The sequence below is a fragment of the Dioscorea cayenensis genome, unplaced genomic scaffold (assembly GCF_009730915.1).
Source record: "Dioscorea cayenensis subsp. rotundata cultivar TDr96_F1 unplaced genomic scaffold, TDr96_F1_v2_PseudoChromosome.rev07_lg8_w22 25.fasta BLBR01001273.1, whole genome shotgun sequence".
In the NCBI taxonomy this organism is placed as follows: Eukaryota; Viridiplantae; Streptophyta; class Magnoliopsida; order Dioscoreales; family Dioscoreaceae; genus Dioscorea; species Dioscorea cayenensis.
The window spans coordinates 3,783-29,335 of NW_024087664.1; the positions used below are offsets into that span (position 1 = coordinate 3,783).

Here is a 25,553-nt window from a genome sequence, read left to right on the forward strand (position 1 = left end):
AGGGACTAGAACTATGGCAAGAGCTATAGCTCATGTTTTTCCTTGTGATTTAAGTACACTATTCTTGATCTGCCTCATGAGATTAATACTGTGAAGGAAGCCATTAGTCTTGTTGAGTATGTTGGTGGTGTTAGGTTTGTCTCTGCTCCTCTTGCTAACACCACTCTCTTGTTGGATAACTTCTAATACCCCAACATATAGCATGTCAAAGCCATTCTCACAGCACCACAAGAAGTTGCTTTAGTGTCGACTGGAGTCTTAGAAGTTGAAGGATTCTCTTTTAGGTAAGTAATCCCCGAGAACTCATGTTTTCATTATTGGAAGAATTTCTTTTTCTTGCCAAAAATTATTATCTATTATTTTTATTATGATATCCCTCGCTTATTGTTATTAATCATAAAAATTATTTATTGTCGAATAGGTATTTTCATGTATTTTCGATTTGTGGCCTTAATTAGCTATAAACTTAGTATTTATGTTTTGGTTTGTTATTTTTAGAATGACTACTACTTATCTTGAAATGTTAACGCATCATATATATTAGAATATTTGGTTGTAACTCAGCTCCTTTATTTATCTATTTGTTCGGATAATGATGGGGTTACGATCATATTATGGTATGAGGATAAGATCAAAGCTCTTGAGTTAATATATAGTCGATGCTTTTATGTTTTAAAGAGTGTATGCTAATTATTGATAATATTGAGACGATGTACAGTTCTATGGGCATATATGTGTTTAGAGAAAATGTTAATGGGGAGTGAATGTTAGATGTGAATACATCAAGAGAAATGTTGTACTATAACTCCGAGGCAAGGTTGAGTCTTGAATGATGTGTTTTAACTTACCTGCCTAGTTTGGAGATCATAGCTTTTCCTTGATGGTATCCTCAATAAAATTGTGAGGTTGGCACTTTGTAAATAAATTAAATGATTTGGTGGTTAGGAGTCAATATTTCAAGGTTTATTGGGCTGGATTAGTACAAATTAGATACTTTGACATTCTATGCTCATGCATGAAATTGCTAGAATGAATTTTTAAGTTATGATAATGAGTTGAATGGGAATTGGGGCCTAAATTCGAAGGTCATAGAAGCACAATTTTCAGATGGTTAAAATTTAAAAGTTGTAATGGTTTGTTTGATTTATCTACCGCCCAAATTTAATATTTATTGGATATGTATTCTGTAAGATATGATCAATTCTAGTTAACATGTCTTGGAGGTATTACTGTGTAGACATGCAGATTTAGAGGCCAGTTTCCGGATTTAATATGTAAAATTAGGCAAAGTGTTCAGAATAGAAAATATTCCTTATTACCATGACCTTCAATTTGCAAAATTTCATGTTTATTGGATTTATAGATTATGAGTTATGACCCATTAAAAAGACTTGCACATGATGACATCTATATGCAGAATCTTCAGATTTAACATGATCTTTCTCATTCTCGGAGACTAAAATTGGGTCAAGTATTAAACAAGGAAAAGGTTCAGAATTTTCCTAAGTTACTTACTACAAAATATCTTTGCATTTGATGTTAAATTCTGGGAGTTATGCATTTTGGAATGAGACATATTAGAAGTATTGTTATGCAGAGCTTGTGAGATATAAATGTGCATAGTGATTAGTTTTTAGTAATGATTTGGGAAATTACTTATTTAATTTTGTAAGTAATTTTACGTATTTTCGAGTTATTTTTTTCCTAAATTGGGATTATGAAATTGTATATTTCATTTGTTTGAATATTTGGAAAAATTCATGAATATTCGGCATTTCAACCTTGAGTTTTTTGTTTGAATGCTTTGGTCTCCAAATGAGCGATATGCAACCACATCGCTGAGGGGTTAAATCATGACCTTGTCGACAAGTAATTTTGGGAAAGTGAGACTCGAGTCTAGCACCGTGTCCGTTCGGTGAAATAATCAACGGCCACTCGGTATTCAATCTCGGGTCACTGAGGGTAAATAAATGATATCTCGTTATTTTTGGCTCGGATCATCACCGAGGATAAACAAATGACCTTTGCACTTACAGTGAATTTGGAGACTTACTCTTGAATTTGTTATTTTTTTGGGTTTGCCCTTTTGATTTTTGAATTTCGCAAAAAAACACAAATATTTGTCCCCGCCTTTGAAATTTTTCTCGTATTTTTTTGATATCGTATTTCTGGGTTTTGAATTCCGAATAATCATATTTGTAAATATTCTTTATTAGAATATTTCACTTTGTATTTTGTTTTGTTTAAATTATGTTTTGAAGACCTATGCTCATTTCTCGCGAATAATTATTCACGATTCGAAAACCCTGGGTATTCTTTTTGATTTTTAGTTATCTTGAATAGCGTTACTACTTGAGAACTATACCTCCGTTGAACCATTTATTTTTGTATTTGTTTAAACTATGTTTAAACTTTGAATTATTCTTAATATCCGAAATCGAGATTCAGTAAAAAGTCATTGTTTTAAAACAATTTCTGGATTACTTACTGGGCTAGTGAGCTCATGGATTTTCTTTAAATCCTTTTCAGATCAAAAGTGATAGATCGGCGTGGATCTTGAGAGATTGTCTGTAGTTGTTGTCTTATCCTATTGTAAATGTTAAGTTCTTGTTATTGTGTATCCCACTGTATTTTTGTATTTTTGGACTTCTATATCCAAGTATTGTGTACTTTGTAGAGTTTGTAATCTTGTAACTCGATTTGGGTTATTATAGTTTTGCCGATCTGGATCGGATTTTGAGGCCTTGCAGGGCCTATGGGGCTCACGCCTTGTGGAGTCTGCATGTCGGTTGTCTCGCATGCACGGTCCGGTGAGCCGGGTTCAGGGCGTGACAGATCTAGCATGCATGGTGGTTTAATTATTCCCTGTGACGAAATCATTTGCTTAATAAATGCATGCATGATGATGCATTTCTAGTGTAACATGATAATTATTCAACGACGTGTTTATAAGAGGAGGATATAGTACACCACTGGTGATTTTGAGATTATCCTACTGTAAGATGAGTTTTAATTTTATAATTAATCATGAAGTTATAGGTTTATTAATTCTATATTAATTTATCCTGTATTCTGATTATCTAAATGTGACTTGAATAATAAAATGATTGGTATTCTCTTAATAGCAGATGTACGCAGTATATGTAATTTTCTTTTCATTTTATGGTTTTTCTATGTATAGTAGAGCAATTAGTTAGAGGTCTTTTTTTGGAAACCCCACCAAAATATACCAATAAAATGCTCATATATGTATATTACTTTTTTTTTTTTTTGAGTAAAGTGGATAAACCACTAATTTATTAAATAAAGAGTAAAACAGAGTAGTACAAGGTGCAAAAGTAGTAGCGAGAAAAGAAACTAGAAAGAAAGAAAACTGTAGACCTCACCAGAGATGAGGAGAACAGAGAGAAGAGACAACATAAAAAAACACAGTAAAAGAGAAAAACTGGAGCCGGTGAGGTCAACCATCTGGAGACATAGGCCAGTCCAGAAACGAATGCAACGGATTACTCTCGGCTTGAGTCGGGCGCCCGGCTACTTTTCGGAGAAGTCGGTGGATCTGGAGCTCAGGAAGTTTAAGGAGCGCTTGATCTTCTGAATGTCCTCAGAAGCTTCCTGTGGGGAGACTCCAAGTCTGCGGATAACCAAGTAAGAACCAAGTTAGCAGTTTTGTATAAGGTAGAGGAAATATGAGAACAACTATGATTAAAAATACGATTGTTGCGTTCCAGCCAAATAGTCCAGAAAATGGCTCTTGTGCAAAGGTCCCATAGATTTCTAACGGAGGGATTCAAAGAGGGAATCCAGTTGGTCCATATATCTGAGACTGAGGAAGGTAGGGTTTCGAATCAAAGCAGGGCACTTGAAAAAGGACCAAATACGAGAAGAGAAGATACAGTTTAATAAAAGGTGGTCCACTGATTCGGAGTTATTGTGACAAAAATGCATGTAGTCGGGTGGCGTCACTGGATTGCAACCTTTCTTGAATAAGTTCTCAGCAGTAAGAATCTTGTTATCCCAGTGCTAGCGAGAATAAAAGTAATTTTTGCTAGGAGATTTTAGATTTTCGGAAATTGGAATAGAGTTGGGGAGCGGAGACCTCCGTCAATTAGAAGTTGTAGAAAGATTTGACGGAGAAATTTCCGTCTTTATTTAAAGACCGGGGAGTAAGAGTCTTCGATTTCACTTGCACAATCCGGAAAAATTTAATAAAGAGTCAAAATCTTCGAGATGTGGTACATTCGAAAAGGATTAACATGGTTATTAACCATGAGAATAAAATGTTTTTAAAGTAATCCACGGATTGGAGCAGTCCGAGAAAAGAGATGTCCAGTGAGTTTGTTGGGGATTGGCCATCCGACCATCTATCGAGAACCGAATAAGGTGTTTTCACCATTACCAACTGCCTTGATTAAGCAGGCACGGAATGTGGGTAAAATGGTGTTGATTCCTGCCCAGAAGAAAGATTTATTTCTTGGTAGTTGTGAATACAAGATCTTTGGAAGAATCACTGAAATTGAAATAGTTGGCTCACGATTATGTTGGACCCGGCCAGAAGAATTGGTGTGGTGATGAATTTCCACCACCATTTTTCCAAGTAAAAGCTTTTGTTGAATTCACGTAAATCAAGAATACCCTGACCACCCATACTACGAGGTCGACGGATCCTTTTTCAAGCAATTAATCTAATTCCTTTTCGAGCCAAGATCGGGGACCTTTCCATAGAAATCTCTCCCGATTTTTGTCAATTTCATGAATGACCCATGCTTTGGAAGTTTGAGACCCGACATCCGATGGCGGTATAGAAGATAACACGGAATTAATTAGAGTTAACCTTCCTCCTAATGAAAGATAGATTGCTTTCCGAGTGCAGCTGCAAATGCGAACGAGAATCGATCAAATTAGACCAGTCAATTCTTCTGGGTCGTCTACCAGAAAGGGGAATACCCAGGTAAGTGATGGGGAGACAATCTGCTGCAATTAAGAATTCTCTGAGAAGAGGAGAGCGGTTGGAAGCCAAAATTGGTGGAATATAGGCAGCTTTTAGAGAAATTGATTGAAAGGCCAGAGTAGCCTTCAAATAGATAAAGAATTAACTTAATGATTTTAAGATCTTCGTGTCCCCCAGCTGAGAAAATAATAAGATCATCAGCATATTGTAAATGGCGGATCTTTGTTTGATTGATCAAGTTGAACTCTAATCAGAACCTTGGAATTTATCGCGTGGTAAAACATAGCGCTTAGAGTATCACATTTGCTAAAAGCAAAAGAAGGGGTGACAAAGGATCGCACTGTCTCAATCCTCTTTTTAGCGCGGATATAACCCCGTCGCGAGTTCCATTAATGAGTGTCCTGAGTTTTTGGCGGTTTGAGAGTGTGTGTATCCAAGAGATCCAGTGATTTACCAGAAACCTCAAAAGGTGCGAGAATCTCGAGGAAGAAAAATTCCGATCTAAGAGTCAAGGCTTTAGCAAAATCCACTTTAAAAGCAAAGCCAAGGGTTCTCCTTTTTTGGAGATTAAAAATCACTTCCTGGCAGCAATGATATTATCTGCAATGCATCTACCCTTAATGAATCCAGATTGAGAATTATCCACTAAAAGACCAATCTTATGACTCAACCTGATGGCGAGAATCTTGGAAATGATTTTGCAAGTAGAGTTGATAAGACTGATGGGTCTGTAATCAGTGACCTCAGTTGGGGTATTTGTTTTGGCAATTAGAGCGATGTGAGACAGTTGACTCTTTCAAAGTTGATAGTGCCATCATAAAAGTCGCTACAGATTTTGAATAAATCCTCCTGAATAAGGCTCCAGTGTTTTTGAAAAAAGAATATTGAGAAACCATCTGGACCTGGTGCCTTATCAGCGTTAAGCTCAAACACCGCTTGTTTAATTTCATCATGAGTAAAAGGAAATTCCAGCATAGATAGATCAACTCTATCCTTGAAATTAAACAAATAATGCCAGTTGAGAAGGAATCTATGAGTAATCGAGTACCAAAGCTGGGATTGATAATGATCGGTGAATACTTTCCCAATTTCTTGGTTCCCTTCAATCCAATTCCCCATTAAACCTTATTTTTAGGGATGAAATTTCTATTTTTTCCTACCATTAGCCATAAGGTGAAAAGAATTTTTGTATTTGCATCACCTTCCTTGAGCCAAAGTAATTCGAGAAACGTTGTTTCCAATAAATTTCATCTTGTTTTATTAAAAGTGTAGAGCTCCGGATTGAATATGTGAGAAACGAGTGATTCAATCTCAGAGAGAGATCTACTTTCACGAAAGGTATCGAGTAAGTTTAGTTCGGTAAGTAGATTTTTCTTGTGCAGATTAGAAGCACCGAAATTTTCTTTAGCCCAGATTCGAAGTTTAGATTTTACTAACATGAATTTTTTAGAGATGATGTAGGCCCCACAACCAACAAAGTTTTGATCGACCACCAACTTTGAATTAAATTTTCTAATTGATCATTGGAATACCATGATTTCTCGAATTTGAAGGTTCTAGTGCGTGAATAATGGTTTCCAAAGTCCAGAAAAATAGGGGAGTGATCAGAACCAATTCTAGGGAGTGAACTTTGAAAGGTTCTAGAGAATATCGGTGGCGAGTCATGCGAGTAAAGAAATCTATCCAATCTAACCCAGATCGGTTCGAGATTGACCATTAGTCAAGTGAAAGTTTACGCCCGTGTAAAGGAGAGATCGATAAAGTTGAGATCTCCTAAGAACTTTTGGGAATAAGCAATATCCCTAAGATTAGGATCTCCTTTGTTTTTATCACTCAAAGTGAAAGGAGTGTTTTAAATCTCCGCAGATTAACCAAGGTAGATCATGTAAATTTTTTTAATAGATCGGGAGTTCGTTCAAATCAAGTCTCAAGGGATCTGGTATTAGGGTCCATAAACACTAGTGCAAGCCCATTTAGTATTGAGGGAAGGTTAGTGAATTCCATTGTAATTGAGAAGGACCCAATGTGCAATAAAGTACCCGTGACACGAGAACTATCCCGAGTGATAATGATACCACAGCTGAGTTCAAGAGCGGGGAGGTAGTTAAAAGAATTAAGTCTCGAACCACCAATAGACCTCCATATAGAATTATGAATTTCTTGGAGTTTAGTTTCTTGTAAACATACAATGTACACTTGAGAAGAATAAATAATGTCTTTAACTAAATGGCGTTTTAGAGGAGTGCACTCAAGACCTCGACATTCGGGATAGAATAATCATAAAAACAGGGAGGGTCTAACAATCTGATCTCGAAGGAGATCCTGAAGGGAAGTAGAGTTCCAGCCCTAGAAGTTTCAAGATTTCAGTACTTTTAACTAAACATTTATGTTTATGGATTCGGTGAACCTTGAAATTTAACACCACATGCATTACTATAATTGAAAAACTGAGAATCAGTCCAGGAAGAAAAAGTAGCTGCATTAAGAGAAATAGAGGCGTCAAAGTCTCGAGGGTCAACGAGAACTTTTTCTTGGAAGATCACAGGTGGGATAGGAATAAACCCGAGCTTCTTCATTCCAACGGCCGGAGGGTTTCTTGGGTCGGTCACTTCTTCTGATATGCTGAAGATTTTGACCAGGAATGGAGGCTACAGCAGGGTGCTTTCCAGGTAGTGAAGAATCAGGGACTTTCTCAGTCAGCGTATCTGAGTGAGGTTCATTTTCACTAATCAATCCAATTCCTGAAGCAGGTAAAGTATCAATAGTCAGATCGTCTGGGTGAAAACCAGAATCAATATGATTAAGATTCTCCTCATTCAGAAAATGATTGTCATCTGCGATCACATCCGAGGGAATGTCATCGTCTTCTCCCCAGTCCAGTAATTCATCATCTGATTGATCATCCCGTGGGGTAATAGGTGGTGTGGGGTCTTGAGAAAAGAATTTTTCAGAGTTAACAATAAGAACCAAAGTCCAACCACCATGGACAAAAATCCATTTATAACCATCAGGAATAAGAATATTCGGTGGTAGATGATTTAAGTATGTGGGTAAGACATCAGAATTAGAGAAGTCGGTGTCCTTAGTTGAAATGATTTCTTTTCCTTTATCACCAGTAGGAGAAGTTGAAGAAGAGATGCCTTGATTAAACACAGTTTTAGGCCTATAATTTTGATCAAAATTGACCAAAGTCTGGTTTTCAATTAAAGAGTTTTGATTTAATAAAATCCAAAAGGTTTGATGATCGAGTATCCAAATCCGATGCTTGATCAAATCACTGAGGAATTAGCTTTGATCAGGTGTAACAAATCCCGAGGAGAACATATCTCATGAGAATCCACTTTATGAGTCTGCATGCCTTGGGATTGGATCAAATTTGAATTGTTGAGAGAATCTGGAGAATCATGATCTCGAGGCGATCCCGACATGGGCAAGCGTCCAAGATGATCAGGTGAAGCGTGATCACGAGGGCATCTCAACAGCCATTGCGTGAGTTTCCATCACGTGGCATTGTGGCGTAAAGGCATCCCTCCTTCCCTCGTTTCTCTCTCGAGAGATCGGAGGAATCTGGGATCAGTGGGAGATCATCGAGCTCCGGCTTTCCTTGGCCAAGGACAAGCCGTCAGAGGCTCACGGCGGAGATCGGAGGGTTTCTCCGAGGGAAAAGCGGAGGTCGGGAAGAGGAGACGGCAGACGGTTTCCAAGCGAAGAAGCGGTGGTCCATGAATCATCTTCGATCGATGATCGGAACGCCATCATCTTCAAGAATGACTTTGAAGCTTCGAACTCCCACGTCAACAGTCATCTCAATAGGGAAAGAGGTGGGGATTTAAGCCGCACCAGAACACTCATGTGTTCAAGGGATACATCTTCATGTTTACGGACAAAGATAAGCTCTCCCAGAGGTCTTAACACTTCCACAATGGAGTCCCAGTTCCAGCAGTGGAGAGGGAGATTAGTTAATCTTATCCGATTATAATTCCGTGACCACTACGTGAGACCCAAACTCCGGGTCCAATGTGAGAAGTCGATGGAGCAAAGGGCCATGCTTGGTGGAGAGAATGAGATGATTTAATTTAACAATGTCTGATGCTGCTTTCGCTGAGAAAAGGGTGAGAATGAAGAGGTCGCCAAAAGGAGTGATGTTTTCACAATGATCAGAGTTCAGATGGGATGGTAGCGCATCATGGAGGGATTTAACGCTCGCATTCCCCGATAATACCTTGATGATCACCCGTCTCTTGAGGTTTTCTTTGGATTGGATGATAGCTTCGGTGATAGGAAGAGAAACTCTCAGAGAATTGGCTTTTGGTAAAGGGCGAGAAATTGGAACGTGTAGCAAAGGTTTGGGAGGCGGGAGGTTTCTCTTTAGGTTATGCTTCGCAGGGGGATGTTCCGAAGAAGAAGATTTGAGTGGGCATCTAGCTGCAAAATGTCCAACTCCCGAGCAACGTCGGCATGTAAGTTGATGTCGGCAGTCATCAACCTTGTGACCAGATCTAAGGCAGCGTTTGCAGATTTCTTCGATCTCTGGAGATCGGCGGCGCTTCAGCGAGGTTGTAGACTCTGGTGGAGTTGATCGACGAATCGTCGGCCAAAGTAACACTAACCTTTCTTTGGGGAATTTCTTATTTATAAGAGGCCCCTCACCGAAGGAGAAGAGTGGAGTGAGGCAGCGATGAGGAGTTTCATGAAGCGATCGTTTTCCATCCCGCGACACGCTCGTGAGGGGCACGCTGACCTCGAGGCACCTCCGCGGTGTCCGCTAAGTGAAAAACGAGATAATATTACTTTTATCAACTGAATTAATTTTAATCTTAATCAATATTTTGATCTAGAATATATGCTCGTTTGGTAGAAAGAGGTATATAAGAATATCAATACCATGGGATCCTGATCTATTGTTCTAATTTACACCTTGCATATCAATAGGAGAACAACATAGATTAAAATGATATTAACATAAAATGCAAATTATTGTTTTTATTTTTTTGAAAAAAATAGATAAACCATATATATTAAGAAAAACAAACTAACGTACAAAGACCAAACGGAAACAAATTCATAAGAAGTGGAGAACAAAACACAATAGAAAATAAGAAGAAAAACGACAATATGAAACTCGAAAGAAGGATGAAAAGAGAAAACACATAATTAAGATAGCATGCGGGCACCCTTCAAGAATCAAAAACATGCTGGCCACATTGGGTCTACTAGGTAGCCATCAAATTCTCAGCAAAGTTGAGGCTTCTTTTAATTGTTGCGGTCATCTCCTCAAGCTTAGTCTTTTTTGCAACTAGAGCTGCATTCACCAAGACAATAAGCAAATAATCAATTTTCAAAATTATTTCTTTCTAGCCAAATAAACTAGCAAATTGCCCTAATAAGAAGGTTCCCAAGTCCAAGTAAATTTAAAAGTTATTTCCCCCATAAAGACCAAATCTCCTTCAGCAATGTTTGGGATATTGAACATGCTGGCAAAGTGTGACCAGATCCTAGTAGCAAATTGATAGGCTACTAGAAGGTGATCCACTGTCTCTTCTACCTCTTGGCAAAGTATATAAGTAGTAATCAAGATTTCGTTACAACCACACCTAGGATATACATAGTCAAAATTTTGGAGTCTCACGCAATCCTATTAAAGATTTTAATTTTAAGAGGGCAAGCACCCTTCCACAAAGGTTTGCTAAAGGGACAACACAACCTATCATCAATCCGAAAATTGTAAAAGGATTTAATCGTGAAGGTCCCATTTGAGTTCTATCTCCAATATCTTGAGTCTAAGCCTTCTGATTACATTGAGTTGATATGATCTAGGAGTGTAAAAAGGTTATTGTTAAAATGGACAATTAGCAATAGAAAAAATATAAATAATTATGAAGGGGTTCTATCCTACATGATAGAGATCTGCCCAAATATCTTTGAGTCCTTTCTTCTCTAAAATGCAAATTGTTGGTGAAGTGTGTGGAATCTTCAATTATTACAAGACTATACATGCATGAGGATATATATATACATAACTTCAGTGTTATAATATTTATACTATATAGTTAATTTCAACTCTGTTACTATCAACCTAACCCTATATTACTTAATTAGACTATCTTTATAATATGGGAGTTCAACTCCCACTCAAAACAATGATGAGGGTATTGGTTTGTCCATATTTATCAATATATATATTATTTATTAAGAAATTTAGCTGAAATTGGTTGCAGTATTTTAGAGTTACTATTTTATTCAATATATTCATTTCTTTATTTCAATAAAGATATGGTTTATCTATTTTAATTAACATAATATCAAATTTCTTTTATAAATGCGGACAAATTTTAAACCCTCAACTATTGCATTGGAAGGCCATCAAACCCTCAACTTTCACTTACGAGGGAAAAATACTACTACTGTCTTACTATAGGGTGGTTTTCAAGTTTTTTTTTTTCATTTGTTTTAATGCACACGATCTTATTTACACACTAATAAGCTTCGACCCACGTATTTAGATTAGGTGCTCATGGTAGTATTTTGCTTTTGAAACCCTATATTGAGCCCCAAAACCAGCGTAAAATAAGAGCATATGTGCTTGTTGAGTTGCTCCATGTCTATACACATTCTAACACGTGCTTGTCAAATTTTCATAAGAAAAAACATCCTATTTACACTTGACATAGAGAGAGTCAAACTTTTGAGCTGCTGTATAGGAGTTGAACTGTCTCATTTCCATAATATCAAATTAAAACTAATATAGGATGAAATACAAATTTTTTTGGATTTCCTTATCTTAAATGGGACCATTTCAATGGATTTTTTTTGAGATTTCCTTATCTTAAATAGCACCATTTCTTTGTCAAGTGACAGGAAAAAGTTTGTCATCTTGTCAAAAGAAAAAAAGAAAAAAATAGTATAGATTATCTTCGTGTGTCAGAGCTTTAGATAGAGATGGACGTCTCCCGCGCGCATGAAGGTGAACCCATTATATCATCCAGGGAGTTTTAATATTTGGTTGTCCCTTATAAATTTATTGAGGATTATAAAATATGATGGTACTTAACATCATATTTTATCAAGGTTTATGCATTTGCAAAGCATCATTATGCCTTCAAGTTTTAAAAATAAGCGAGACTTGAATTAACGTAAGCCTTCCAAAGTGGAATGTGCTGAAAGAAAGAGCTGGGGGCTAAAAAAAAAGACAAAAGGAAGCAACTAAAAGAAGAGATCTCTAGCGCGGCAGAGCTCCAAAAGCCAGAAAGGACAAAACAAATCTCTGGAGAAGAGGGAGCGAAGAGGGTTTAGTTTGCCAAAATAAGCAAGCTCGTCAGCAACGTTGTTGTCTTCCCGGGGGATAGCGATCATGGAAATATCGGGGAAGGCCCTGAGTAGACGCTTAAGCTTCTGGGCTTCAGTATTGAACTTCCAAGCCACGCAGGGATGATGGTTTTCAATCAAATTTAAAATCCCGGGGCAATCACAACAGATCCGAGAAGGTGTCCAGCCACGCTCCAAGCAAGCTTCCAAAGCCAGCGCCATAGCAGACAATTCAGCCGCAAGTGGAGAGGAATGAAAAGCACCCTGAGATCCTGCAAGTAAAATTTGACCATTAGAGGCAAGGATAATGAACCCCATCCCAGAAGAGTTGGTGACAGAAGACCATGAGGCATCAGAGAAGATGGAAATTGAGGGGGATGGGGAGAATGAAGAGAGAGGCTTAGAAAACTCCCTGTAGATCTTGCCGGAGGCCAAGAAGAAATCAGAACAAAGAGAGAAGGCTCTGTCCGCGAGGGTATCAAATCTGGGCTGCAGGTTTTTAAAAATAAGATTACACCTCTCTTTCCAAGCGAGCCAAGCCAGAGAAGCAATAAGGGCCCTGGCCCAGGCACCACTGGATCGAGAGAGATTCGGAAAGGTTAGCCAAGTTCCAGATGAGAGAAAGTCAGGAGCATTAGCCGAGAGGCCAATCGACTGCAGGATAGAGATCCAAGAGCAAGCAAGCTTGGAGCAAGACCAAATAATGTGCTCCGAAGTTTCTTCTTCAAGCCCACAAAAAGGGCATAAGGTGAAAGGGCCAATATTAAGCCTGTAAAGCAACGCACCAGTAGAGAGTTTCCCATGCATCAGTTTCCAAATAAAGAATTTTACTCTTGGGATAGAACACAATTTCCAGATTTGGTTCCAGCCATCCCAAGGGTTAGAGCACAAAGCATTGGAACTGATGGTGTCATACACCGAGGCAGCAAGAGTGGCCTTATGATTTGGAGAAGCCCAAATCCAAACAGGATTACCCAAATGATCCATCGAAAAACGCTTGAGCGTATCCCAGTTGAAATTGATGCCAAATACCAAATTAAGAAGGGTTTCATTGAGGCCATCCAAGCCAAAGAAGTCAGAGATGGTTGCTTTTTACTGAGACACAAGATGGTATTGAAGTCTTCTGCTGACATACAGTTTTTTTTTTTTTTTGTTATATATAAAATTCATACATTACTTTTTCATTTGATAAAAAAAAACACAACCAAAGAACAACAAGGGGTATATCATCCACTTAATTTGAATAGATTCAGATTAGAAAAATAAAAAAGTAAAAATAAATAAAGAAACAATTCAAACAAAGGGTTGATGGCATCCTAAAGACTAATAAAGGGATGTCGTCCATCCAGACGGCACAATCAGGGGATGATGAATGGTGAGATCGGACGTTAGCCAGGACCATTGTGATGATGGATTGTGATTAGAGAGCAAAAGTCTCTATCTATCCGCAATTAACACACTGTATTGGTTCAAGCTGAGGACCATTTTCTTGGATGAAGGTTCAGCAGACTTGGCTTCTTTCATATGCATAACGAGAATCACTCATTGAAGAGGTGATAGAGAGAATCACTCATTGAAGATATGATAGCGAGAATCACTCATTGAAGGGGTGATAGCGAAAGAGGTGGAGCAGAGAGGCCTTTCGAATGACCAAAACTCAGGAACAGCCCCACTTTTACAATAAAAGAGTTGGCATTTTATTTTATTTTTTTGGAAGTTAAAAGATTTTTTAATAAATTCGTTTCTCCACCTTACTAAAAAAAAAAAAAAATTTAAAAATTTATATGTAATTTATCTACATTTGTTATTTAAAAAAAACTGTATTAATAAATGACATTCACAAAGATGTTGATTGACCACCCTATAACATAAGAGTGAATTCTCAAGTGAAAAATCTGAGGGTTCATTAAGAGTTTATGGATTATTCATATTTATTAAATACATGAATCAAAGAGCTTGTAGCCTAGCGGTACCCCGGATCCCCTCGTATGTTCCTGACCGTGCTTCCCAGTTTCAAGAGGGTGAGGACATTGTGGCAATTCCCCCGTCCGCGTATGCTCTGAGAGTTGGCGTTTGTCGCCCTATCTCAAAAAAAAAAATATTAAATACATAAGAATCTGGAGGTAAAACTTTTAAATTAAAAGCCAAGGCCTCCTTAATTTGCCTAAGTGATCACAGCGACAAAAATGCTGCATATTTTCATTCCAGATGATATAATTAGACTTAAAGGGGAATATCATTGAAATATTATATTCCAATGTATATAAATATATATAATTCAGACATTTGGCTGGGACATAACTAAGGAATTTTTTTCATTTAAGTTAATTCCTTCCAACCAAGTCCATTTTTTTTTTTGAATGGAATGAATCTTCTTTTATTGTTTTTTTACATCTCAAGAGTTGAAGAAATAAATACTTAACAAATCAACTAGACTTGTTTGAATTTTTTTTTTAATGAAATATGGACAAGTTATGTGTCAGAAGCAAGCACAAGAGTGGAGTTAATTCCCTAACAGACTTGTGCTCTTACCATGCTTAAAGTGATGTTCGAAATCACCTTCTCTTTAGTAGGGCATAAACACTCTACATAAGGGACTCGGTGCTAATAGGAAAAAAATTATTGAACTATAGTATACATTCTAGATCTCTCTGTATGGATATCTCTACATTCATTATTTGAATTGGAGATATTGTTAATTTCAATGTTCTAAAACCCGACTTGGGGAGGGAGGATCTGGGAAGACTCCTGGGTCACGAGTTAATGGTCAAACTAATGTCAAACCGGGGTTGACCTAGTCACGAATAATATATATGCTATAAATTGCCAAGAATTTGAAAAAGAATAATATAAAGTATAACACACAAATAATCTTTTTTATAATTTATAGGTACCAACAAATAGTATAGTAACCCTAACAAATCTGACTTCTTTTAATATCATGTAACAAACTATTATAATTTATAAGCGTAATGATTAAAATGGATATGTATGGGGTAAAGAATAAGATATATTTGATGACTTTATTATATATATATATATATATATATATATATATATATATATAAATATAGATTTAAGATTAATTCTGATTATTGTTCTTAAAAGTTCAGTAATAATTAATATTTAATTGAATTATGCAAATGAATATTTATGTTACATGTGTTTTAGAATTAAGAGAAACATAAATTTTTATTTTTAGAAAATAGGAAAGTACAAAATTTTACTATAAAATAAATTTATATAAACAGAAAACATATGCTTTCTTTGGAATTTGAATCCAAGATGCTTAAGAAAATACCCAACCACTTTAAATACAGAAGGTTTCTAGCATAAAGTCTCCAGAAAAATTAAATTAATATTTATTATTTATAAGTCTGGATTTTTTATAAAATTTAATCCGTTGATCTAGCCAAATCCAGTTTAATCGGGTCCAACATACTTGGTCAAACCATGTTTCAAAACACTGGTTAATTTCCTTCCCTCCCTTGTCACTTGTTTATTTTTTTCCCTCAATTAATTTATGTGATTTACCTGCTTTTCTACACCTTTTTAGTTTTTATTGTTTATTTTTAATAATAATATGATAAAAATATATACTGTATTTTTAAAAAATTAAGGTCACTTTTTGCTTTGCTATCTTAGACATGTTTAAAGGAATCTTTTAGATGAGATTTAGGCTTTGTTTTGGTTGGGGGAGGGAGGAGGGGTGAGGGTGTCGTGGCGTAGGGTGTTGTTTGGTTGAGGAGTGAAGGGGGGTGAGAGGGGTGGCAGTGCACCCCTCCTCACCCTCCTCACTATAATCCACTCCCCAAATGGGGTCTTTGTGAGTTGATGTTTATCTGCTTTTTTATTTTTTTAAATAACGCAAAAATATCATTAACGCCTTCACCTATACGTAGAATTCCCTATCAGTATCATGATGATCGTTTGTTTTCGGGATCGTGAATATGCTTTTATCATGAAAGCATAATTTTTTGTTAAATATGAAAAATAGTAGATGCTTTCCAAAGTACGTTTTTCACCATTTTTAAGTTTATGAATAAAATATGACAAAAATAGGGTATGTTTGAACGATCATCGTGTGTTCACATTTTAACCAATATTTCGTCAATTATAATCAAGATGTTATGACTCCTCATAATCAAATAAATATTTTTTTCCCTAATTATCGTGTGTGTTTTTATAAACGTTTATCATATATTATATATCGTGTTATTATTATTATTCTACAATTGATTATTATATATATTATTACCTATTTTTATCAGACAAGGGCAAAATAATCAAATACACATTACACTCTTTCTCTCCTCCCCACTCCTCTTTTCAACTAAACAAAAAAATAAACTACTCCTCCACACCCTCCACTGAACCAAACACAATATTTTTCTCAAACCCTCCATACCTCCCTCACTCCCCTCACCCCCTCCTCCTCCCCTCCAACCAAACAGGGGTTAAAGAAAAATGTTTTACATGAGCTAATCAAATTTTCACGTAAGTTATATGAATGAAAATTATATATTTTAAAATTAGAGTTTTATTATTATAAATAGTAATAAATATTTATCAATATTAATTTTTTAAAAATAGCTATTAAATATATTTATTTTAATAATTAAAATTTCTAAAAATAGGTTGATGTCACCCAATATTTGCAACTAATATATCTAATATAGGCTGGCAGTCAATCACAGCCAGCATATAAATAATGGACCCGTCCGGGGACCACCATTTCAAAGGTTGAAGAACAAATAATGTATGCCGGAAAGGACCTATATTTGTTTAAATTTGTAATTTTTTTTTTTTTAAATGAAGTGTATTCAAACATGCAAATGATGAAAAAAAAAAATACAGTTATTTTCCCCAATCATACTTATCATTGTCACATGCTGACTCACACTGCCAAGTGGTCACAATAGTGGGCACATTTCTTGTCGTGTGTCATTGATGTCCAAATTAGACAACTTAATTAGCCTGAGCCCTAGTGTCGTAGACTGGTGGGTAGTTGAAAGATATTTTTCATATACTAGATATATATTTATATTTATTTTTTAAATATGGTTATCAATTGTGTTAATTGCCAAATACCCCTTGAAAGTTTCGTTTATATACATTTTCCCATCTTTAATTTTGGTATCCCCAAAAATACCCTCATTTTCTCTCCACTTATTTTTTTGACAACAATGACCTTCACGGTGGAGACACCTAGATTCGCCGGCGACAGCGTGGGAGTTCGACGGAAGTGCACCATCGCGGAGCTGGACCTCAATCGCTTTTGGATTTATGTGTTTCGCTCGTTGCTTTTTATTTTTTCTGGCAGCAATAAATGAGTAGACACGAAGATCAATGGTTTGAAGTCCGAGAACCCTTTAGAGGACTCGCATGGTGGAGAGTTGGATCTCAGACATGCTCCCGCCTGGTGTGGGCTGAGGAGAAAGAGGTCGTGGAGATCGCTGGAGAGGTCTGAGGAGCTAGTGGCATCGAAGAGGAGAAGGAGAAGAGTGAGGAAGGCGAGAACTTGGAGAATCATACTAAGTTTCTCGTCAAGAGACAAAGGAGAGGGAGAATGTAGTTACTGAGGAGATAGATGAGATGAATTAGGAGAAAACTTTAGATTAAAGTATGTTTCGCTTTAAATATATGTGTTTTCGTGTAACTTAGGTATTTTGCTGTTTAAAAAAATTTGTTTATGTTTAATAATATTGGTTCATGTTTAAGTTACAGAGTAGCGTTTAACACAAACATACAATTTTAAACGGAAACTGGGTTATTTAAGCAGAAACTAGGTTAGTTACACACAAACATACATTATATTTTGATTAATTTAGTACAATAATACATTATATTTTGATTAATTTAGATCCCAAAACTCTTTAGAAATTATTGGATTAAAAATTAAAATTAAAATTAAACTCAAATTCAATTGGTCTTTTTAAATAAATGCTTAAAATAATGTTTATAAGAAAATATCTTGGAATAAGAACTTTAGGGAATTAGAACATAAAAGAATCACCTTTTTATGGATATATGGATAAATCTCTAGACTATTTTACCATGGATTAATTCTTGTTTTATAAACTTTAGACTATTTTACCAGTACTCTTTTAAATCTTGTAGATTCCAATCAATATTTTCTTCCGATATTAGAAGTACATTAAACATAAAGATAAATTTTTAACGCTTTTACGCTTTAATAATAGTTGTTTTTGTTTTAGTTATTTTATTTCCGCTTATCAATCCGGGTTTTTGTCAAGCTAACACGCTTTCGCTTAATCGCCCCTTGCATCGCTTAATTTACTTGTTTTTTGTTTATCCGATTATGTTAGAGTGTATTGTTAAATGTTTTACTTTTAATTTGTTGAGTTTCAATAGTTTTTACATTATATGTTAATGGGTATCCCGATTAAGTTTACTAATTTTTGTTTAATAGTTTTTGGTTTTTGTCTCATGAATCACACTTTTTTACGCTTAACAATAGGTTTTTGTTTAAGTTATCTTGTTTTTGTTTAATAATTCGGGCTTTCGCTTTAATTTATCGCGCTCGCTTTAATAGTCTTGGTTTCTGTTTAACAATAGTTATTTTTGTTTAAATTACCTTGTTTTCTTTTATCAATCCTGGTTTGTGCAATCAACCCCATAATAAACATTCCTAACATTTCAAATTTATCCATACAAAAAGAATCGACATAAATCGGATGAATTTGAATTAAAAAAAAACACACACATACCAATTAAGAATTTCCAAGGTGATCGACATAAGTTCTAAATCGTTCCTTCCTCTCTTACAAAACACCGAATACCCTCCCCCTCCTCATCCTCATTCCGTTCGTCCGATTTCTTCAGCCTCTAAAGTACAACACATCTCTCATTAGTATATCGATTCTCGTCGGCCTCTTCCTTTTCAAGGCCGAGCCTTTCCCACCGACTTCACTCGCCAAGGCAAACCCGAAAAACCCATAGCAAATGTAAGGTGGTGATGAAAATGGTCAAGGCCACTAGAGATCCGCAGTGAGGGTCTCAATGTCTTTCAAAAAAATATTTGAAAGATGGGGAAAATCGGGTTATTTTTTTACTCTCCACCATCGTTGAGGGTAAAATGGAATTCAATCAAATGAATTAGACTGAATTAGTCGAAAGGGAAAAAAATAAAATGAAACAAAAAAGGAAGGGTCAGTCCGCAAATTCAAAAAGTCGAGGGGTTGTCTGTGAATTTTTTAAACTGTTAGGGGGTAAAAAATAATTTTTCCTTATCAATTTTATATTGGGCAGCTGTTGTGGGATTGTGCAATCTCTAAAGCAAGACTCGGTGAAGGCCGTGAAAAAATGTCACACCCACCCCTTCTACCGAGGTAAATGTGGCACCCATCGCTAAAAAAATTCCTTTTAACCCGAAACCCTCGACACCTCTCGAAACCAAATCGAAAGTTACAAATTACAATTTATAACTTTACACCAATCGCAGGATTCAAATACATAAATACAACAAATATAATAACTCAAATTTGTAGGGTACAACCGCTACAAGATCACGATACCAACAAATATAAAGAAAAGTATGGGACCCATCAGTAGCCTTGGACTTAACCCCGACTAGCTCTAAACTTGAACAGTGCAATCTAGGGTCTTGCTCCCTCGATAGCTACAAAAGACATTCTGGTCTGGTCAGAGTGGCTTAATAATTTCAAATATTCAAATACAAAGATATATAAAATATATAAATACCAACCTCTCAAAATAATTTTCCAACTTTTCCAAAATACCGTAATTCTAGCAAAAATACATTTTTAAAGTTAACTTTTGAAACATAAATTCATCACAAATCAATATCAAATCAATTTTCTAAGAATCCAAATTGTTGTGAGAGACCGCCTCCTAAGAGCGGGCACAATGGGCTTCACTCATCACAACCCAAAATAACAAGTAATATAAAAAAATCCATTCTCAATTCCACGTACTGAAAACTCTCCCCACTTAGCCGCGTCGCGACTAGGTTGGGAGCCGCCAAGGTCTTCGCGACTCGACGCTGGCCCATCGGTCCCCATGTGGCGACTCTAGATCCCGACGATAATCCAATCGTGGCTCTACGCTCCCACCCGATCCCGACAAATCAACACTCGTGTCCACCACGCCACCTCTAAAGGTCGGCCCGTGGGGACCCACTATCGCATAGAGTTCGGGCCTTAGCCCGCCGTCACCATCCAAAACCAATACGTAAATACAAACGAATAAAACAATCAGATAAATCACATCATAGGATCCTTATCCGAGACAAGCATTCACATCACTGAAAATAAACATCATTTCCACAAAGCCAATGTCAAAAAGTATAACAACGCATAAAACCAAGAAAATCCAGATCCATGATACCATTCCTATTCCGAGAATGAAAACCAATTCCACAAAATATTGCTCGGGAAAACATTTTAAAACGCTCATACGATTTCACAAATCATTCCAAATCAAAGCATATATAACCATCAAAAATAAATACATGAATTGAATAATTAAATCACATATACATGTATTTTTCACTATTCACAACACGTATAATTATACTGAAACCGATGTATCAATATGATTGTCGTGAACATCAACTGCAAGTAAATATACATATATTTTTAACCTTATACGCAAATTAAACATGATAAAATGAAATACTTAAATAATTATTTCCAAAATACTAGTTATTAAACAATTATTTCAAAAATAATAATAATAATTAATATTAAAAATAATAGCCACTACCAACTCACCTGTGTCCTCGTTCCTTCCTAGATCCTGGAACTCCCTCTCAAGACCCGAAACAACACCCTAATGTAATAATATAATAAAAATAAATAACATATTTAAACTCAAAAAGAAAAATACAAGAAACAATAATAGACTTCTATTGGGCCCACTCACTCCAATCGGTTAAAACCCGACCTGTGATAGTCCAATCGCTTTTCGGCTGTATTTAAACAAACTCACCAAAGCTAAACACGTCGAATCAATCGAACCAACCTTAATCGAGACCGAACCAAACTTAATTTCACCGAACCAAACTTGAACCAACTCAATTCTTATTCAAAATCCATTGAACCAACTTGGTTCAGTCCAAAACCCTTAACCCAAAATCAACTCGAACCAAACCCAACCCGATCTCAACTCTGATTTCGACGTGCCCAACTCAACCAAATCAACTCAACTCAACCAAATCAATTCAACTCAATCAATCTAATCCAACTTGGTTTTGATCTAATCAAATCAATTGGACTAACTCAACCCATTTCAATCTAACCATTATCATTAACCTCCTAATCATCATAATTATCAACTTAATTAATCAAACCAAAACCCTAATCTCGTGCTACAAAGAATACTACAAAGAATCCGCAAACTCACCTCCATTTCAAGCAAATTCCAACTCAAATACAAGTGTTTTTTTCCAACCAAAATCGAAGCAACAACTCTTATTAACAATAACTCATCATTTTTTTCATCATAAATCCTTCTTCTTCTCAAGAAAAATTACATTTCTCAATCCAAAATACACACACATACATTCAAGTATACCAACAAATAAATCATCAAAAATATTTACCAAATAATACTTTCATCCATTCTTTCTCCAAATACCAAGCTTTTATCTCTTCCAATTTCTCTCCAAATCTCTCACTCTTTCTCTAACTCTCGAGCTATCAGTAGCAAAATGTATGGAGTAAGAAGATGAACAATCATCAAAAGTCTAGATTTTTTTCTCAATTAACTCTTCAGCTGAAATTCACTTTTAGTCCCTCCAAACTTAACTTCTTACAAAACAGTCCCTGAAAAACTCACAAATGGTCCCTGGATTATAAAAATAATATTCTCAAAAAGGTCCTTTCAAATTATCCAAATGGTCCCTTGGATTATAACACAATATTTCCAAACGATCCCTTCAACTTACCTTTCAGTCCTTAGTTTTTCACAAGCATTTCATATCAATTCTTTTTCTATTACTCTTTAACCCAAAAATCTTTTTAAAAACTTTTTACACTTAAGTCCTTATTCTCGTCCACTGGGTTTCTCAACAAGATTACTCAGAAAAATTTCTATCGAACTCGTAGTAATACCTCGAATATATTTTTCAACAGCTATCCAGTGTTCGTGTATTACAATCCTTCCTCCTTAAAAATTTCGCCTCGAAATTTCCTTAGCATACATCAACTGATATCACCCACTCTCACTCTACCTGGCCCAAGACCCCTGCTTTCTCTGGCTACAACCGCCTCAATAGTAAATAATCACACTACAAATCACTACGTATCGCCTGATAAAAAGTCACGCCAAAACACCTTTCTTTCGCATCTTTAAGTTAACTCATTTTAATAAAAACCAATTCCGATAAATATCTCAACACATGATCCCTCGATCACAAAGACACTACTCACCTGCTCTCAAAATGTCAAAACCTACTATCCGTCCCTCAATCCCAATACGCAACTTAGGTTTTAACCCGATCGAGACTCTAAATACTTTCTCACTCGGGCCCTTAACTTTCTCTGCCTAATCACTACTAACCCTCTAAGTCTAGACACGACTTCTAAACTTAGGCTCGGATCACAACCCGCTGATCTCTACCAACCGTGATATCTCAACCCTACAGACTCGATACCAAAAAGATGTCACACTCCACCCCTTCTACTGAGGTGAAATGGCTACATCCCATCGCTAAAAATTCCCTTTTTAACCTGAAACCCGACACTCTCAGAAACTAAATCGAAAGTTACAAATTACAATTTATAACTTTACACCAACTCAGCAGATTCAAATACATAAATACAACAAATATATTAACTCAAATTTGTGGAGTACAACTGCTACAAGATCACGATACCAACAAATATAAAGAAAAAGTATGGGACCCATCTGCAGCCTTGACTTAACCCCGACTAGCTCTAAACTCAATCAGCAATCTAGGTCTCGCCTCCCGCAGCTACAAGAGATATCCAATTGGCTCAGAGTGGCTTAATAATTTCAAATATTCAAATACAAAGATATATAAAATATATAAATACCAACCTCTCAAATAATTTTCCAACTTTTCCAAAATACCAGAATTCTAGCAAAATACATTTTTAAAGAACTTTTGAAACATAAATTCATCACAAATCAATATCAAATCAATTTTCTAAGAAATCCAAATTGTCGTGAGAGATCGCCTCCTAAGAGCGTACAATGGGCTCACTCATCACAACCCAAAATAACAAGTAATATAAAAATCCATTCTCAATTCCACGTACTGAAAAACTCTCCCCACTTAGCCGCCGCGACTAGGTCTGGGAGCCGCCAAGGTCTGCACCTCGACGTCGGCCCACTCTGGCCCCACGTGCGACTCTAGGATCCCGACGATAATCCAATCGTGGCTCTACGCCCCCACCGACCGACAATCAACACTCGTGTCCACTCACGCCACCTCTAAAGGTCGGCCTGGGGACCCACTATCGCATGAGGTCGGCCTCAGCCCGTCACCATCCAAACCAACACGTAAATACAAAGAATAAAACAATCAGATAAATCACATCATAGGATCCTTATCCAGACAAGCATTCACATCACGAAAATAAACATCATTTCCACAAAGCCCAACGTCAAAAGTATAACAATGCATAAAACCAAGAAAATCCAGATCCATGATACCATTCCTATTCCAGAATGAAAACCAATTCCACAAATATTGTCGGTGAAAACATTTTAAAACGCTCACATGATTTCACAAATCATTCCAAATCAAAGCATATATAACCATCAAAAATAAATACATGAATCGAATAATTAAATCACATATACATGTATTTTTCACTATTCACAACACGTATAATTATACTGAACCGATGTATCAACACGATTGTCGAACATCAACGTCAAGTAAATATACATATATTTTAACCTTATACTAAATTAAACATGATAAAATGAAATACTTAAATAATTATTTCCAAAAATACTAGTTATTAAACAATTATTTCAAAATAATAATAATAATAATATTAAAAATAATAGCCACTACCAACTCACTCTGTGTCCTCGGGTTCCTTCCTAGATCCGAACTCCCTCCTCAAGACTCGAACAACACCCTAATGTAATAATATAATAAAAATAAATAACATATTTAAACTCAAAAAGAAAATACAAGAAACAATAATAGACTCTATCGGGCTCACTCACTCCAATCGGTTAAACCCGACCTAGATAGTCCAATTGCCTTTCGGTTGTATTTAAACAAACTCACCAGTGCTAAACACTGCGAATCAATCAACCAACCTTAATCGAGATCGAACCAAACTTAATTTCACCGAACCAACTTTGAACCAACTCAATTCTATTCAAAAATCCATCTGAACCAACTTTGGTTCAGTCCAAAACCCTTAACCCAAAATCAACTCGAACCAAACCCAACCTATCTCAACTCGATTCGACTCAAGCTCAACTCAACCAAATCAACTCAACTCAACCAAATCAATTCAACTCAATCAATTCAATCCAACTTGGTTTGATCTAATCAAATCAATCTGGACTAACTCAACCCATTTCAATCTAACCATTATCATTAACCTCCTAATCATCATATAATTATCAACTTAATTAATCAAACCAAACCCTAATCTCGCTAGCACAAGAATACTACAAGAATCCGCAAACTCACCTCCATTTCAAGCAAATTCCAACTCAAATCAAGTGTTTTTTTCCAACCAAAAATCAAGCAACAACTCTTTATTAATAATAACTCATCATTTTTCATCATAAATCCTTCTTCTTTCTCAAGAAAAATTACATTTCTCAATCCAAAATACACACACATACATTCAAGTATACCAACAAATAAATCATCAAAAATACTTACCAAATAATACTTCATCCATTCTTCTTCCAAATACCAAGCCTTTATCTCTTCCAATCTCTCTCCAAATCTCTCACTCTTTTCTTTTAACCTCGAGTTATCAGTAGTAAAAATGGTGGAGAAGATAGATGAACAATCATCAAAAGTCTCAGATTTTTCTCTCAATTAACTCTTCAGCCGAAATTCACTTTTTTAGTCCCTCAAAACTTAACTTCTTACAAAACCAGTCCCTGAAAAACTCACAAATGGTCCCTGGATTATAAAATAATATTCTCAAAAAGGTCCTTTCTCAAATTATCCAATGGTCCTTGGATTATAACACAATATTTCCAAATGATCCCTTCAACTTACCTCTTCAGTCCTTAGTTTTCACAGCATTTCATATCAATTCTTTTTTCTATTACTCTTTAACCCAAAAATCTTTTTAAAAAC

At 36.0% G+C, this 25,553-nt stretch overlaps 1 protein-coding gene across 1 annotated transcript; it reads right to left on the reverse strand.

Moving 5' to 3' along the window:
• Nucleotides 1-12,154: 12,154 nt before the first annotated feature.
• On the reverse strand, nucleotides 12,155-13,243 carry LOC120256041. The gene has a single exon (XM_039263813.1). The coding sequence runs from the start codon at nucleotides 13,241-13,243 to the stop codon at nucleotides 12,155-12,157; it is 1,089 nt and encodes a 362-aa protein (XP_039119747.1).
• Between the last annotated feature and the right edge of the window lie 12,310 nt (nucleotides 13,244-25,553).

Bases quoted from the DNA above. Each gene is read 5' to 3' on its own strand.
- LOC120256041 (XM_039263813.1), bottom strand. From the start codon at position 13,243: ATGGATCATTTGGGTAATCCTGTTTGGATTTGGGCTTCTCCAAATCAT.